General features: G+C 35.6%; 1 protein-coding gene across 1 annotated transcript; it reads left to right on the top strand.

Annotated features, from left to right (window-relative positions):
* Positions 1 to 13,908: 13,908 nt before the first annotated feature.
* Positions 13,909 to 15,888, top strand: LOC105762493 (aluminum-activated malate transporter 4). The gene is made up of 5 exons (XM_012580271.2): positions 13,909 to 14,251; positions 14,343 to 14,480; positions 14,574 to 14,843; positions 14,925 to 15,061; positions 15,133 to 15,888. The coding sequence occupies exons 1-5, from the start codon at positions 13,909 to 13,911 to the stop codon at positions 15,886 to 15,888; spliced, it is 1,644 nt and encodes a 547-aa protein (XP_012435725.1).
* Positions 15,889 to 18,599: the final 2,711 nt, after the last annotated feature.

Raw genomic sequence — 18,599 nt, 5'->3', positions numbered from 1 at the left:
GCAAAATGAAAAGTCAGAAACAATGTAAGATGTTGCTTTGACACTGAATCATTTCCTTTGAAAGAAGATAACCCATTTTCTGTTAAAAGTTAAAGATCACGTTTAACGGGGAAAACTGATTATGGGTTTAATACTACTTACAAAATTCCATAATCATAACGGATTATATCAGTGCATCGAAGCAGGAAATGACTGGTTTCCAAACGTTTTGATGAAAGCCTGAGGCCAGCTTTAGTATTTGGTTCCTTCTTTTATTGAATTTGATTTGGTTTTGGTGTGATTTCGATTTGAGTAATAAATTAAATCTATTTGGTTTGATGTTCGATTCGTGAGTTAACACTTGTAAATGTTCAAACAGAATTGAACCGATTTTTATTGTTACATTTGATTAGCTTAAATTTTATTATATAAAAATAAATACTTTATTTTGAAATAAATGAAAAAACGTCAATATACAATAATAATTTTTAATTATTGTTTAAAACAATGAATCAAATGGCTGAAATGAATTTGGTTTGATTTTAAAAGAAAAATATGTTTTGGACAGAAATCCAAATTTTTGGAGAAAATGGTTATGTGGACCACTTTTAAAACATAGAGCTGTTCATATGCTGAATTAGGTAAATGTTTGGTTTTTAAAAAAATTTAGGCTTTAGCTAAGCAGACTTAGGTCATTTTAAAGCTAAGAAGGCTTAGGTCAGTTCAATTGATTTATTTTACTGTTCAAAAAGTAATACAAAATATTTTATTTAAATTTAGTTATAAAAATGTAAATATTAGTATATAATTATATTTTAAGTAATAAAATGAGTTGAGTTAAATTGGCTTAAAGTAAAAATGTATTGAATTTATTGCTCGCTTAAATTATGAACACTTTTAATTTTTAATAATTTTATTTTCTTGAGTTATTAAAAGAATAATCTATAACATTAGATAGGAGAAAGATGATTAGATGGTATAACAATTGTATTTTTAGCCAAGCCCTGAATGAGATCAAAATAAGAGAAAGCTGTTGAACGAGGGTCATATAAACTCAAATGTAAATTCAAGTAAGGAGCACGGTATTCTTTAGTTTAATGCTAAGAAAATTGAATTTTCTACTATAAAGTAATTATGATGGCTGAATCTTTGGACCAAAATCATAGATTGAGTGGGACCGCATTCAAGGAGTTAATGACGGTTGTGCAAGCCCAAATAGTGCGTAGAATGACTTTATGGGGTCAGACAGCAATAAGGAGACTTAGAAAGATTCAAACAATGATTTATTAGGGAAAGGTGTTTGTTTTAAGCCTAATGATAATCTATTCTTCTTCCATATTTTACCACTCTTAGATTGTTTTACAAAGAAACTATTTTTCTTATTATACTCAACCCAATATTTATTGGGTTTTTTTCGTTAGTCCAAAACACAAATAATAATTGAGGTTCATTGCTTCAAAACACTAAGAATAGGTGTAGGCGAATAGAATCTTAAAAATATTAGCTTGATATACACCTTGGAGCCTTGACCTTTTTATTGGTTTTTCTGTTCAAGTAATTGTTTGTGCTCTGTTCATGTCCTCGAGATTTTCTTTATCGACAACTTAAAAGTTTTGCACTAACAATTTAAGGTTCTATTCATTTTTATGATGACTACTTCTACACATGAAAGTGAAACACTAAGGGAGTTAGCCTCTAACTTTGCCAAGGTTGATCAGTGTGATGGTTGACAATTTTCGGCGATGGTAGAAAAAGATGCACTTCTTACTAACAACTTTGAAGATTGCTTATGTTTTAGATACTCCTAAATTGAAAGAGAATGAAAATGAATCTATTGCTACAACCCGAGAAAAGAAAAATGTGACAATGTTGATTACATGTGCATAAGCCACATATTGAATGATTTATCTAATGGTTTATTGGACACCTACCAGAATGAGACCACCGATAAAGAACTATTAGACAAATTGGAAACAATGTACATGATTGAAGACGCTACAAGTAAGAACGTTCTTGTTAGTTGTTTCAATAATTTTCACATGATTGATGGTCATTTTGTTACAAAACAATTTTGTGAAATTGAAAAAAATGTTGAATCAAATTAAACAATATAACATGACAATGAATGAAATGATTGTTGTATCCTCCATTATAAACAAACTTCATTCATCCTAGAAAGATTTTAAAAGAAATCTAAAATATAAGAAAGAGCATGTATATCTCTTGAGGCTTTGGAAAATCATCTTTGAATTGAAGAAGAATACAAAAAGTAAGATTAGAACCTATATTTTGAAAATGTCAAAGTACATGTTATGGAGGAAGGGCAAGCTACTATACCATCCAATAAAAAGTTCAAATATACTGCTAGAGTACTTAAGTTCAAGAATAAACAAAAGGGTTCATGCCACCATTGTGGTAAGACTGAACATTTGAAGAACGAATGTCAATTTTTAAAGAAGAACACTTCTTCTAAAGCTAATGATATAGGAAAGTTTGTTGCCATGATTTTTAAAATTAATATAGTATATTTTGGGGTTGAACCTGAATTATGCAATGAACACAAACGAAAAATTAGAAAATTGGACACAAATATTTAACGTGAAAAACCCTTTCCAAAGAGGATAAAAAACCACGGGTAAGAAAAAACTTCACTAAAATGACAAAAACTGAAAAAATGGAGTACAATATGGAGAAACAAATAAGCCTCGAACTCAAATTATAAAGTTTTCCAGAAATTCCTACAAATTCTCTTAATTTTGTTGTGTTATTCTCAACCTTTCTAGGATTTCTATGAGGCCTATTTATAGGTTGAATTTGGTACAAAAATTTGACTAAAACATCCCTATAATAGTTAGAGTTTAAATAGGGAAAGAAATCAGAGTTTAACTGGGAGAAGAAGACCAAGAAGCTTTGGAACATGTTGCCACGTCATGGCATGGCTGCTGCCTCTTTGGGACATGGCAAATCTTCTCGTCGTGACATAGGTGGTCGTGTCGCTGAGACAGTGCTTCTTCCTCATCGGGACATCAAATCTGTTTTGGCAAAAAATGTGAAGCACACTCTACAAGTTTCCACCTTGACTCGTATTTCCAAAACGCCTTCTTTGCCAAGCCCTGCCAAAGGCCTAACTCGATTTTTGTCAAATATTCACCAAGTCTAGGTAATGCTTGAACTTGGAAATTGGAAAATTCTTTGTCATCATGTTCGTTAGGTTATTCTCTGTGCTGATTTTGAGAATCTAAACATCTTCTTGAGCAATCACTTCCTGAAAAAATGGTACTGAATATCTGTATGTTTTGTTCTTTAGTGATGCATCTGGCTTTTCATAAGATGTATGACACTTTAACTATCACAATATATGACAATCTTTTCGTTTTTATCAACTAGCTCCTCGAATAGATGTCTCAACCAAATGACTTCTTTTACAGCCTTTGTGATAGCCATATATTTAGCTTCGGTAGTCGATAGAGCCACAATAGCCTGAATGGTGGCTTTCCAACTAATAGTGCAATTTTTGAAGGTGAATAGATAACCTGTAAGAAATCTTTTTTTTATCTATGTCTCTGGCATAATTTGAGTCTACATAGTCGATTAGACCTTTTGAACATCTTCCAAATTCTAAACAAGTACTTGAAGTCCCTCTTAAATATCATAGTATCCACTTAAAAACTTGCCAATGTAATTTGTCGGGTTTGACCATATACCTACTTACTACACTAATAACATGTGAAATATTGGGACGAGTACAAACCATTATATACATTATGTTTTCGACCGTGCTAAAGTAAGGAACAAAAGACATGTACTTTCTTTGTCTTTGGTTTTTAGTGAGTCTAAAGTCAAAAGTTTGAAGAGGGCAGCTAAGGAAGTACTAACTGGTTTAGAATCTTGCATTCTAAATTGTTCGAGAATCCTTTCGATGTATCCTTTTTGTGATAGAAATAACTTTCTGGAGCATTGATCTCTCGAAATTTCCATTCTAAGATTTTCTTAGTCGCACCGAGATCCTTCATCTCAAATTTAGAGTTAAGCATGGTTTTAAGTCGTTCAATCTTGGATGGATCTTTAGCCACAATTCACATATCATCAACATAAATCGGTAAATAGATAAGTGATCGATCATCTAAATGTTGTAGATAAAACACAACTATTGTACTTACTTTGAACGAAACCAATCCCTAACATGAAAGAATTGAATTTGTGTACCACTGTTGAGGAGACTATTTCAGGTCGTATAATGATTTTTGAATAAGACAAACATGATCTTCGATCTTAAAGCTTCCGGTCAGCTGCATGTAAATGTCCTCATCTAAGTCCCCGTGAAGGAATGCAGTTTTCACATCTAATGCTCCAATTTTAGATTGTATAATGCAACAAGAGCTAACAGTTCTCAAATGGACGTATGCTTCACAATTGGAGAGAAAACATCATGAAAATCAACTCACTCCAGTTGACTGTAGCTCTTTGCGGCCAATTTTACCTTATATCTCGTGTTACCTTGACCCGAGCCTTCCTTATTTTTAAACACACACTTGCAACCGACGATTTTCTTTTTGGTGGGTGGTTCAACAAGTTTCCATGTATCGTTCTTATGAAAAGACTCCATCTCTTCTTCCATGGCAATAAGCCACTTACTAGAATTAGAAGCCTGAACTAACTATGAATAATTTGAAGGATCAATTGAGTCGATGCTCTCTGCTACACTAGAGCATATGCCACAAGATTTCCTTCATAGTATTTTTTTGGCGGTTTAATATCTCTCTTTTTATCTTGGGCTAACTTCTAATCTCGAATTTGAGATGTTTGGGCCTTAAGTTGAGATGAAGAAGCCTCAAAACCCTTCTGTTGCATCGAAAAAATGTTGGTTTTGGAAATTCTACCTAATGTTGTGACAAGTCGATTTTCCTCGTCGGAACATCGCCTCTATTTGTCGCGTCGTTGCGATGCTGGGCTTTGTGACATCGTGATGTCACCGTCTATTTTGGTCTCCAACTTCACCTTACTCGAAACACTCGACTTTTAAGTGTTGTTATAACCTAAGGACCCCATTTTGGACAAAATCATTAATGTTTCATCAAACGTAACATTTTTACTGACTATGATCTTACTCGTTTCTAGGCACCATAGCTTGTAACCTTTTATCCCGACTACGAAACCCAAAAGGATGCACTTTACCGTTTTTGGTTCAAGCGTTCCCTGACTAACTTAAGCATATGCAAAACATTCGAATACTTTAAGATTAAAGCAATTAGGAGAATTACCGGAGAAAATCTCTTCGGGAACCTTTTCTTCCAAAACTCGATGCAGAGATTGGCTCACCAAGTAGCTTGCGAGATTAACCACTTTGGGCCAAAATTTATTTTCTAAACCTGCATTGGAAAGCATACATCGGGTTTTGTCAAGTAACGTTTTGTTCATCTATTTAGCTATACCATTTTGCTGCGGGGTTGTCTTTCAATCCCTTCTCGTTTGAAGAAATTGTTAAGCTCGGTTGGATAGAATTTGAGCCCATTATCTGTTCTAAATCACTTTATAGACTTCCCAATCTATTTTTCCAACAAAGTCTTCCACTGTTTGAAGATCCCGAAGACTTCATTCTTATGTTTTAAGAAATAAACCCAAACTTTCCTGGAGTGGTTGTCAATAAAAGTTAGAAGATATTTGCTACTTCCTTTGGAGATGAATGGAGTCAGACCCCATAAATCAAAATGAATATAATTGAGAGCCTCTTTAGTCTTATGCACTGGCGTATCAAAGTTAACTCGGGTCTGCTTCCCATAAATGCAATGCTTGCAGAAATTTAACTTTCCAACTATGGTGCCTATAAGAAGGCCTATTTTGCTTAAAATAGTCATACCTTTTTCACTTATATAACCAAGTCACATGTGCCATAGCTGGCTTGATTCAGAATTCGAAACGAGTGGATTTTGTTGAGTTTTCGTCATGTCAGAGGCTTAAGTTGACCATAACAAGAGTATCAAATTTTATAAAGAACTTTTGTAGCAATTCTTTACAAGATAATATTTGAATATTAGAATATGGAGGAAAATAAAGAAATATTTGTTTCTTAATATTTTGGTGTGTCATGGTATATCTTAATATACCATGTAAATTAAATTCCACTCTTATTTATAGTTCTCATGTCTTTTCATAGAGATATGACTATATAATCGATGTCTATTTGTATAGTCACATCTATTAATAATGAACATAATTATTCATTACATATTACTTGAACAATCATAAATTTTTTATTAATAATCAAGTAACATAACTTTTAGTAACAAGAAACATGACTCGTTACTTTTGAATAGTGAAAACTCTTGGATGATAATCAAGAGTTATAACTTTTGGTTACTTACAACTTTTCATTTGCAATTATTGGAATACTATATATTTTTTGAAAATGTTCTAACATTAAAGTGTAAGTAAACTAAAGTGAGTCACCTATTTACACTTAAGCTTTCAAGGGAGAAAGCTTTAAAAGAAGGGAATCTTATTTATAGTATAGGAGTGAGGTTGTTATTTGGTGAGTAAGATTTAAATCATAATTTGTACTCATCGAAGTATAGTGGATTGACTCTTTAGGACTCGTAGGTGTATGAGGTATTTAAACACTGTAAAAATGTTTTTGGTGTTCTGTCTCCATTTTTACCTATAGTAATCAAATAGTTCAATTGTAACTTACTTTATATTTGAAATTGTATCTGCAAAGCAAAAATCAATATTATTTCTTTTAGTATTGAAGTTTGACACTCAATGTTGTTGAAACCGGATCGAATCAATCAATCGATTGATTAGATTAGAAATCGATTAATAGTCCGGTTTGTTGTGTGATAAAAACTGTTTTGGCCATGAACCAACAAGAACCACGATTGAATCGCAAACCATTGATTGGAAAAACCAATAAAAAATTGATTCAACTAGTTTTTACATAATAGGACCAAATTAGATTAGGTCGGATAGAAAAAAACACCCACTTTCAAAAACTCTAAACTAGCCCAACCCAATTTTGTTAAAACAAATGAAAAAAAAAAGAGCCCTAGCCTATGTCTCTACCCTTCTCAACATCTCTAAATCTGAAGAATACAAAAAGTAAAATAAAAATAAAAATAAAAACTCACTCACCATCAACACTCAACCCTCTATACAGAAGTGAATCTAGGGGGTTGTCAGGTCTCGTCCTCCCTAAAATAGAAAATTACTAATTAAATATTTTAAATTATTTTAAAAATTTAAATTAGAAAAAGTAAAATTGTACTTTGACCCTCTAAAATTATAAAAATTAAATTTAATCCTTTACAAATTATAAAGATATAGACTATTAAAAATTAAAATTTCATTTGGCCCCCTAAAAATTTTCTGGCTTCGTCATTGCCTCTATAGTATTGGCCTCTCCCTGCTCGCCCTCGTCTACTTCAGATCAGTGGTTCTTGGCTTGCCAGTGTATCCATCCACTGCTATTTTGTTTTAAACAACTTTGAACCAAAAGAAAAATGGAAAACTAAAAACTAAAGAGAACATTAAGAACTGAACAAATCAAAAAATGTAAATGAAAAGTTTTAATGACTTTTTATTCAAAAACTAATAATATAAAACTTTGAAAATTGAAGAGTGTTGTTGTGTTGAACCTGTGGCCTACAGTGCAACAAAAGACCAGCAGTAGCAAATTTTACAAGTTGAGCTGCTATACTGTTTTAAAGTGAAGCAATGGAGCTGGTTCGAGTGAAGGATCACATTTTGAATGTTTTATTCCTATGCAACTTTGTCCAAATCTTTTGTAATATGATGGCTAAGTTAGAAGGATAGATTGACTGATTCATTTTGATGTAACAGCTGTTATATCAGTTTTCTTTTGTAAGCAAGTTGCATTTTTTTAGTATGTATTAAGTAAGGGCAGTTAAATTAGTAGGTAACTGTCAAATTGTTTGTAACTCCCATATATTCAAAATTTGAATGAAAATTACATGACTTTCAGTTACAAATTTTTTGTTGAGTTATCATTCTTTGTTTTTCTCTTTTTGCTTCATTCGTTTTTGCTATTTTTCTTGCTGAAAAATCCAACAAATGGTATTGAGAGCTTTCATTTTTTGAGGGCCTTTGTTGTACACTGTCATTAAGCAAGTTGTGCTTAGAACAAAAGAAGCAGAGGCTGTTTTTTTTGGCTGCTGAAAAATGAGTTTTACACCACCTTCTCCACCTGTCTTTGCTGGAGAAAATTACAACATTTGGGTACTGAAAATAAGGACATACCTGCAAGCACATGACCTGTGGAATGTTGTTCTCAATGACACTGAGTCACCACCACTGAGGGCCAACCTGACCATAGCTCAGGTTAGGCAGCATAGTGGAGGTTGTGCTAAGAAGTACAAGGCTATGTCGTGCCTTCAAAGTGGAGTTTCTGATGTTATTTCACAAGGATAATGGCCTGTGACACTCCAAAGTAGGCCTGGAATAAACTCAAAGAGGAGTTTCAGGGGTCTGACAAGACCAGGCAACAGCAGCTGATCAACTTGAGAAGAGACTTTGAGAATCTGAAGATGAAGGACTCAGAAACCATTAAGCAGTATGCTGATAGAATTATGGCTGCTGTCAACAATATAAGGCTGCTTGGGGAAGAATTTAGTGACCAAAGAGTGGTTGAGAAAGTCATAACAACCTTGCTAGAGAAGTATAAAGCAAAAATTTCTTTTCTGGAAGATTCAAGAGACTTGTCAACAATCCCTTTAACAGAGCTTATAAATGCTCTTTATGCTCAAGAGCAGAGAAGGGCAAATAGGCAGGAAGATCACTATGAATGAGCTTTTCAGGCTAGAAGCAGAGAAAGCTCAAGTTCAAACACGAATACCAAAGGCAAAAAGCCTTGGACTGAGAAGAAGAAGAGAGAGCCTGCCAGAAAGAAGTTCCCACCTTGTGTCCATTGCAAGAAGACTACTCATCTTGAGAAATACTGCTGGTACAGACCAGATATTTAATGTAGAGCCTGTAAGCAATTTGGCCACATTGAAAAGGTCTGTAAAAATAAATCAAAAGCACAACAACAGTATCAAAACCAAGCTCAAGCTGCAGAAGAAGTTGAAACACAAGAAGAGCATGTTTTTTCAGCATAATGCTTTGCAAGCTTGAGCGAAGTTAGCAAAATATGGCTGATTGACAGTGGATGTACCCACCATATGGCTTCTGAGAAGAGTATATTCAAGGAGCTTGACACCACCTTCAAGTCCAAAGTCAAAATTGGCAATGGTGAGCTGCTGGAGGAAAAAGGCAAAGGCAAGGCTTTGATAAGCACTAAGTCAGGTAATAAAACCATTTCAGAGGTTCTCTATGTACCTGACATTGACCAAAACTTGTTGAGTGTTGGCCAGCTATTAGAGAATGGTTACTCTCTAATTTTTGAAGGCAGGAACTACTTGATCAAAAATGCTGCTAGTGAAGTGTTAACTACAGTTGCTATGTAAGACAGAACCTTCATTGTGGATGTGAATCAACTGCAGGCAAAGGCATATGCATCTCAGTCTGATGAAACAGACTTGTGGCACAGGAGGCTGGGACATGTGAGCTACAATTCTTTGAGCTTGTTGCAAAAGATAAATTTGGTCAGTGATATGTCCAAAATTAAATCAAGGGAAGCTGTGTGTGAGGTCTGTCAGCTAGGCAAACAGACCAGGTTACCCTTTCCAGTCAACAAGGCCTGGAGAGCACAAGGAAAGCTTCAGCTTGTTCATACAGACATCTGTGGACCTATGAAGACAACCTCTTTAAATGGTAGCAGGTACTTTGTACTCTTCATTGATGATTATTCAAGGTTCTGTTGGGTAAATTTTTTAAAGCATAAGTCAGATGTTTATGATTCTTTCATTAAATTTAAAGCTTTGGTTGAAAATCAAGCTAATTGCAAACTGAAATGTTTGTGGTCTGACAATAGATCTGAGTATGTATCTCAGAAGTTTCAAAAATTATGTGATGATGCTGGAATTCAACATCAGTTAACCACTGTGTATACACCACAACAAAATGGTGTCTGTGAAAGAAAAAAGAGAACAGTCCTTGACATGGCTAGGTGTCTGTTGTTCGAGGCTAAAATGCCTAACATTTTTTGGGCTGAAGCTGTTAATACAGCCGTTTACCTATTGAATAGGCTACCAACTAGTGCAGTTAAGGGTAAAACACCCTTTGAAGCCTTGGTTTGGACAGAAACCATCTGTCTCACATTTGAAGGTGTTTGGTTACCTATGCTATGTGCTAGTACCTGAGGAGAAAAGAACCAAGTTGGATAGGATGTCCATGCTAGGGGTGTTTGTTGGCTATAGCAGTGTAAAGAAGGGATATAGAGTTTTTGATCCATTGACCAAGAAGGTTGTAGTGAGCAGAGATGTCAAATTCAGTGAAGCAAATAGCTGGAAATGGGATGGAATTGAAGCAAATTTGCCTTAGGTAGATCAGAATGACATTGATTTGCAGCAAGCTAAAAATGAAGTAGTAATTGAAAATAGTTATGATGATGAACCTGTTCAAGGCACCAGAACATTAGCAAACATCTATGAAAGATGTGCTGTAACACTGGTAGAACCTTCATGCTATGATGAAGCTACAAGAGAAAGAAGCTGGCAAAATGCTATGGAAGCTGAGTTCAGAATGATTCAGAAGAATGACACTTGGGGGCTTGTTAATATACCTGAAAACAGAAAAATCATAAGTGTGAAATGGGTCTATAGAATAAAGAACAATGCAGATGGCTCTCTGAATAGACATAAAGCCAGATTGGTTGTTAAAGGTTATAGTCAGCAGCAAGGGGTTGATTTTTCTGAGACTTTTGCACCTGTTGCAAGGTTGGACACTATCAGACTGCTGCTTGCTTTGGCAGCTCAAAAGCACTGGAAGGTACGCCATTTAGATGTTAAGTCAGCCTTTCTAAATGGCTTTCTTAATGAAGAAATTTTTATAGGGCAACCTGAAGGTTTTAAGGTCTGTGGTGAAGAACAGAAGGTTTACAAGTTGAAAAAGGCCTTGTATGGCCTAAAACAGGCTCCAAGAGCCTGGTATGAAAGGATTGATGGCTACTTAGCAAGGCTCGGGTTCATAAAAAGTGTCAGTGAGCCTACACTTTATGTTAAGAATGATCAGAAGGAAACTTTATTAATTGTTTCCTTGTATGTTGATGATCTGCTGGTCATTGGCTGCAAAGATGAACTTATAGAAGACTTTAAGAAGCAGATGCAAGAAGTCTTTGAAATGACTGATCTTGGTTTGATGACCTATTTTCTTCGCATGGAAATAAAACAAGGGGGTGATGGTATTTTCATAAGTCAGCAAACATTTGCATCCAAGGTGTTGGAGAAATTTTGCATGCTGAAATGCAAACCAGTTACTACACCTGTTGCATTGGGGGAGAAGTTGTCAAGTACCAGTGAGCATGATCGAGTAGATGAAAAAGCTTATAGAAGTTTAATTAGCTGCCTACTCTATTTGACGACAACTAGACCAGACATTGTCTATGCTATCAGTCTTCTTTCAAGGTTTATGCATTGCAGTAATATGGCTCATATAAAGGCAGCAAAAAGGGTGTTAAGGTATGTCAAAGGAACCATCAATTCTGGTATGAAGTTTTGGAAGACAAAGGAGCTGAAACTTGTTGGCTACTCTGATAGTGACTGGGCAGGGTCAGTTGATGATATGAGGAGCACTTCAGGTTACTTCTTTACTTTAGGCTCAAGTGTTTTTAGCTGGAGCTCAAAGAAGCAACAAACTGTTGCACAATCCACAGCAGAGGCAGAGTATATCTCAGCTGCAGCAGCAGTTAATCAAGTCATTTGGCTTAGAAAGATTTTAGATGATTTGAATGAAAGTCAAGCTCAGCCTATTGAAATCAGGGTGGATAATCAATCAGCTGTGGCCATAGCAAAAAATCCAATCTTCCATGGTAAGACTAAACACTTCAAAATTAAATTCCATTTTGTTAGAGAAGCTAAGCAATCGAGGGAGGTTAGCTTAGTCCATTGCAGTTCAGAAACTCAGTTAGCTGACATTTTAACAAAGCCATTAGGAGCCAACAGATTTAATGTTTTGAAAGCAGAGATCGGTGTTTGTTGCATACAGTCCAAGGAGGAGTGTTGAACCTGTGGCCTGCAGTGCAACAAAAGACCAGCAGCAACAAATTGTACAAGTTGAGTTGCTATACTGTTTTAAAGTGAAGCAATGGAGCTGGTTCGAGTGAAGGATCACATTTTGAATGTTTTATTCCTATGCAACTTTGTCCAAATCTTTTGTAATATGATGGCTAAGTTAGTAGGATAGATTGACGGATTCATTTTGATGTAATAGCTGTTATATCAGCTTTCTTTTGTAAGCAAGTTGCATTTTTTTAGTATGTATTAAGTAAGGTCAGTTAAATTAGTAGGTAACTGTCAAATTGTTTGTAACTCCCATATATTCAAAATTTGAATGAAAATTACATGACTTTCAGTTACAAATTTTTTGCTGAGTTATCATTCTTTGTTCTTCTCTTTTTGCTTCATTCGTTTTTGCTATTTTTCTTGCTGAAAAATCCAACATGTTGTTGTGTATTTATGGCTCACCTTGAAAGGGGAAATAATAAGTTAAACAAATGGTAGAATATAGCTATCAGTTAGCTACTAACATATTTTTTATTTGAAATAATATTTAATTTGTTTTAAATAATATTATAGTAGATTTTTATTATGAAGATGATATTGGACCGGTTGAATCAGAAATTTTAAACTAGAAATTTGTAGTCTGATCGGTTCAATCATCTGTCCGATTCTAAAAATATTGCTGACATTTGACGCACTAAATGGTGATCCTGTTGTTGAGTATTGCTCAAGATTAAAGGTTTTCTTTTTTTTGGTAACAAGACACCTTGGATGAATTTGATAGAAAATTAAGATGAAAGCCTTCATTAAGCCTATGGATGAGGAGACATGACGCTCAATTCTGAATTTCTGATAATATTGATGGTGTAAAAATTCTAAAGCCAGAGGTTACTTGGATGAGTGAAGAGGAGAAACATGCAAATAAAAATTCTAAGGCTCAAGACAACACATGAGAGAACTAGTATACTGAAGTAATCAAAGTTACAAATGTTGGCTATCGAGATAGGATGCAAGAAAACGAGACTTTAGCAGATTTGTATGTGAAGTAAGCAAAAGGCTCGATGGCTCTAAGCCGTTCTTTTCTTCTACTTTAGCTCTAGATAAGAAAAAGGAATTACAAACATTGGTGTCCCCGATTATGGTTATAGATTATAAACCGAGAATAGATTAAAGAAAAATGACATGGATCTGGTTATTTGGTCCATATCGTTATTAGATTAACAAGCCTTGTCAATTCTCACCTGCCTAATGACGAAAACATATCTTGAAAGCACCAAGAAAACATGCATCAATTAGTAGCAAATTTAAAGTTGATGAGTTAAGCAAAGTGAAGCCAATATCTGTATTGGGGTTTACTGTCTGAGCCTCTGAGGTTTCAAGATAGAACCTCGTGCAAGATATAATGCAATTTGCCAAATGACAAATGAACATAAAACAGGGGACAATAGTTTTTGATCAGTTTTGATGGATGGTTTTCACTCATCACAGTCAACTACTTATCCAAGCAATTTGTTATTTAATTAAGAATCAAGTGGCTGGTGACGCGTGGAGGGAGGTGATTTTGAGCCTTGAAGCCCTTCCTCCTCTCTCTTGCCAATCTATTCTGACTCTTTCATAATTTCTATTTTGGATAGTTGTTTTACATCTCCCTTTCCCCTTCAATCAAATGAATCATCATCAATAATAATAATAATAATACTATTCTCACGTTAGATCAAGCACATATTCACCACATCTAGTGTATGTTCTTGGAGATTGTTGTACTTGTACATAATATATAATACATAGAGAAGAGATTTTTTGATCTATTGATGCAAAAATGGAAAGCGGGTCTTATTTGCGGAGTACGGAGAGTAAAGAAAGGTTGCTTTCAAAGAAAGGGTGTTCGGGATTAGGTGGTGCTGAAGAGGGAGCTAAAAGCGGGTGTTTTCGATCGTGTTGTGGTTCCACTGATAACTTTTGGAATGGTTTTCAACAGGTGTCTGCCAAGTTATATAAAATGGGTCGATCAGATCCCCGTAAGGTTTTCTTTGCTATGAAAATGGGGCTTTCACTAACGGTTGTATCATTGCTTATGCTTTTCAAAGAGCCTCTAAGGGGTGTCAGTCAGTATTCTGTGTGGGCAATCCTTACCGTTGTCTTGGTTTTCGAGTTCAGCGTAGGTATATTATATTAGTCGAGCGTTATGCCAATCCACATTGCCTGCTATTTTTAACAGATGTTGATATAGTGAAACCAATTCGTATATCCTAGGTGCAACACTCAGCAAAGGGATCAATCGAGCTATAGGGACTTTATCTGCTGGAGCCATTGCTTTAGGCATTGCAGAACTATCAATAAAGTCTGGAGAGTACGAAGAAATTGTTATTTTGATAAGCATTTTCATAACAGGTTGGAGTTAATACTATATATGAATGTTTACACATGAGAATTCTTTTATACTGTATTCAATCAACTCTGTAAAAATATTTTATTCTGCATTAGGATTTATTTCAAGCTACTGCAAATTGTACCCTCGAGTGAAACCGTATGAATACGGTTTTCGGGTATTCTTGTTGACATTTTGTATTGTGCTGGTGTCTGGAAACAACTCAAGGAATTTCATCCACACAGCTGTTTTTCGATTGTTGCATATCTTCTTTGGTGCTGGCTTGTCTATGATTATAAACATATGTATATACCCCATCTGGTCAGGGGAGGATTTACATAAATTGGTGGTAAAAAATTTCAAGAATGCGGCTTCTTCCTTGGAAGGTTAGCTTTACGTTTCAACTAGTGCTTCACTATGGAATTTTGAACTACTGTGCTAAACTGATAAATCATATCTTTTTCTAGGGTGTGTTAATGGGTACCTGCAATGTGTTGAATATGAGAGGATCTCTTCTAACATTCTTACATACCAAGCATCTGATGATCCATTATATAGTGCCTACAGATCAGTTGTGCAATCTTCATGTCAGGAGGAGACTCTAGTATGTTCTTATATGCCTTGGTCTCCATGAATGTTGGAGTTGCTTTGACTAATTTTTATTTTTTTCCCCAGCTAAATTTTGCCTCATGGGAGCCACCACATGGTCCTTATAAATCATTCAACTACCCATGGAGAAACTATGTCAAAGTAAGTGGTGCATTGAGACATTGTGCATTCATGGTGATGGCAATGCATGGATGTATGCTTTCAGAAATTCAGGCATCACCAGAGAAGAGAGAAGTTTTTGCTGTGGAGATTAAGAGGGTCGGTAATGAAGGGGCTAAAGTGCTGCGTGAGCTGGGAGCGAAGGTTGAAAAGATGGAAAAGTTAAGCCCCGGAGACATACTGAGGGAAGTTCACGAGGCTGGCGAGGATTTGCAAATGAAGATAGATGACAAATCATACCTTCTAGTGAATTCGGAAACCTGGGCAACCCCACTGCATAACAAGGAACATGAAGAAGAAGCTAAAGATGATGAGCATAAACTGAACATGAAATCCCTAAGCGATATTTCAGTGGACCCTTCGGATGTAGTTATACCCGAGAGTACAATGCATAAACTGTCGTGGCCCTGTCTCTCGTTTACTGCAGATGCATTGCTGCCCCAACGTCGGGAATCCAAAATATATCAAAGTGCTAGCTCTTTATCTTTAGCAACATTCACTTCACTCTTGATTGAGTTCGTTGCAAGGCTCCAAAATCTCGTGGATGCATTTCAAGAGCTTAGTGAGCTAGCAGATTTCAAGGTACCCCTCGAACAACCACTTGAAAAAGAGGTGATGGGATGTTGGAACAGATTAACAAGTTGCTTTCAGTCAAACAAGTAAATGGATTCAAATGCAGTTAGCAAGACCAACGTTTTAAGATTGATTTTTGCTTTTGCTTGTAGCTCTACCTATCCAAATGCATTGCATTGATGCAGCTGGGGAAGAAGGCCAAAGGGTGAGCGTAGGAACTCAAATTGTCCTACTCAAAGCTTCTTTTCTTCATGTTTTAATTTTATATTTGTTCATGGTAATGGAATTTTAGAGGGAATATATGGGGAACTGAAACAACAACGTGCTTTCCTTTCTGATGGTAATAAAAGGTCGAACTCCTTTATTATCATCATTATTATTATTTGGCACCAATACAAGCAATTAACTAATCAAGGGGAACCAATAACTAAACTTTAACCACTTCATAGTTTCTTTGAAGTAGTCTTCATGCATTTGATTCCATGCTAGTATTGTTGCTTCAGTGTTTAACCTCTTGATGTCCTCCACAAGAGGTTGATATTTCCAATTGAACAATGTACTCCATAGAAGGGCTCGCAGCTTCTTGTTAGGACGAACTAGGTGCCAATTCTAATGCCACTTCTATCGACCTGCCAAAATGCTTCTCTTATTATGTGAAGTTTTGCCCGTAGAAAATCTTCAAATTATAAAGTGATGCAGAGGATTGCTATTATGCCTTCTCCTCTATGAAGAATTATGTAGGCAACTTCAATCATTCTGATTCCTTTCTTCCAAGTTATACAAGTTGTGAACTCTAATGGAACCAATCTACTCTTGTTATACTAGACTGCTGAGCTTCTCTTTGGATCTTGTCTATTAATGCTCTTTGGATCTTGTCTATTAATGCTATGTAGTTTAGAATCTCAGTGTGCGTTTGAAAAGCTTTCACCAAATTAATTATTTCTGCAACACCTCATACTCTATCTGGAGGCCGAGTTTGATTATGAAACATTACATTGGTCGTAGGAGTTACTTGATCAATCATTCGTACAAATAATTCATATAAAACTTGAGTTATAAATATGTAAATTAAAGTTTCAAGCACCCAAATAACACTACAAACAAGATTTGAGCTTAAATGAGTCTAAAAACATCAATTAGAGGTACAAATTTAAAAAACAAGGTACTATTTTAATACCTAGGTCAATTGATAATTTCTTAAGACGGACACTTGGAATGAAGTTTGATTACTGACGTTGAATGTTTCGAGACATGAGCCATGTATCGAGACATAGCCCACTTTATCTCAAGACATGCACATGGGAATGCATGCTTAACATAATTTATTCGTCCTATCTCGAGACATGGTGCCCAAAATTACAAAAATAAATTCAAAAAAATACAAAAAAAATTACACAAAACACAACACAAACATGTCAAATTGTCCTAAAATACTACTAAATATATATTCAACATATTTAACACATCATAACACATCTATAACGCGTTCTAAACATATCAAACAACAACGTATACAAAATTCACCTATCCAAATAAAAATTATTAAAGAACATAACTAAACTAACAATTTATGAATTAGAACCGATGCCTAAATAAATTAATTTCACTACCAACGTGGTACCAACACATTTTAATTACCATTGCATGCTTAATACACCGACACGCTTTCACCATAATCAATTTCTGCAAATTATAACATATTTGGTAGTTTTAAACGTCTATTCCTAACCACGTACATACTGTAGAGGCCCAATTTAGCCCAGGCCCGAAACAAAACCAAAATAATAAAAATTAAATGACCCATGTACAACAGGCCCAAAACAGCCCAAATTCTAAACTGCCCATTGAGGCCCAAAGACTAAGCAAGCACAGGGAACCCTAGGGTTCCCTCTCCTTTGCGCTGCTCCTCCTCGGGCGCAACGCCCATGCCTCATCCCGAGGCCTGCCCAGCCTCCATTGGCATCAAAATAGCAATCCTCTCCGTTGACCCCCGACACCTGCAAAAAAGATCAAAAGAAGCAGCACAAAAATGGCAAAGAGAAGACAGACACAAAAGCAAAACATAGAAAAAAATAGCAAACAGTAACATGGACTAACAGTGTAATCGTGGCTATAAAAGCCAATAAAATAACCTTGTGAAAAAGGAGAGAAATACAACAGAGAACAAAAAACAATCCAGAAAAATCCAAGGTTGATATTTTTATTTCTAACTTCTGCTTCTTTTTTAGATTTTTATCTTTTTTTCCTTTTTTTTTGTGCGTACTATTATAGGAATAAAACGAAAAGGGGTTTTGAAATGTACCTGAGGTTTGACCATGAACCACCGTCAGAGATCTTCTCCGTTCGTCAAGGTCACGGAAGCCTTTAGGGCTTCGCTGGGACCGCGACCGGAAAGACGGTGAGGCCGAAAGGTCGCCTTTTGTTTAGGTTCCAAAAACACCCGAATAGGGTTTATTTGCATTTTTTTAAAAAAAGGGAAAAGAAAAGGGGGACCCCCTCTAAAAAACCGATTTTGGGCCTTCCACGCAGCGAACTCTGGCGGTGAGTGGCGAACCCACTGCGTGCTTCTTGCGTGACATAAGCCGGGTTTGAAGGCCTAGAGAGAAGGGGGAGAGAAAATGGGGAGAGTTTGATTCTTTTTTTTTTCAGAAATGGGGCTGAAATGGGAGTAAAAAAATTTTTAGTTTAAATAATAAAAATGAAACGGCGCCGTTTTAGCCTTTAAGATCCGCGCGAGACCCGACCCGCTCCAGGGGGGATCCGTGCGTTTCTGTAAAATGGGATATTTTCGCCCTTGGTCC

This window comes from Gossypium raimondii, chromosome 12 (assembly GCF_025698545.1).
Source record: "Gossypium raimondii isolate GPD5lz chromosome 12, ASM2569854v1, whole genome shotgun sequence".
In the NCBI taxonomy this organism is placed as follows: Eukaryota; Viridiplantae; Streptophyta; class Magnoliopsida; order Malvales; family Malvaceae; genus Gossypium; species Gossypium raimondii.
This window is presented reverse-complemented; position numbering and strand designations above follow the sequence as displayed.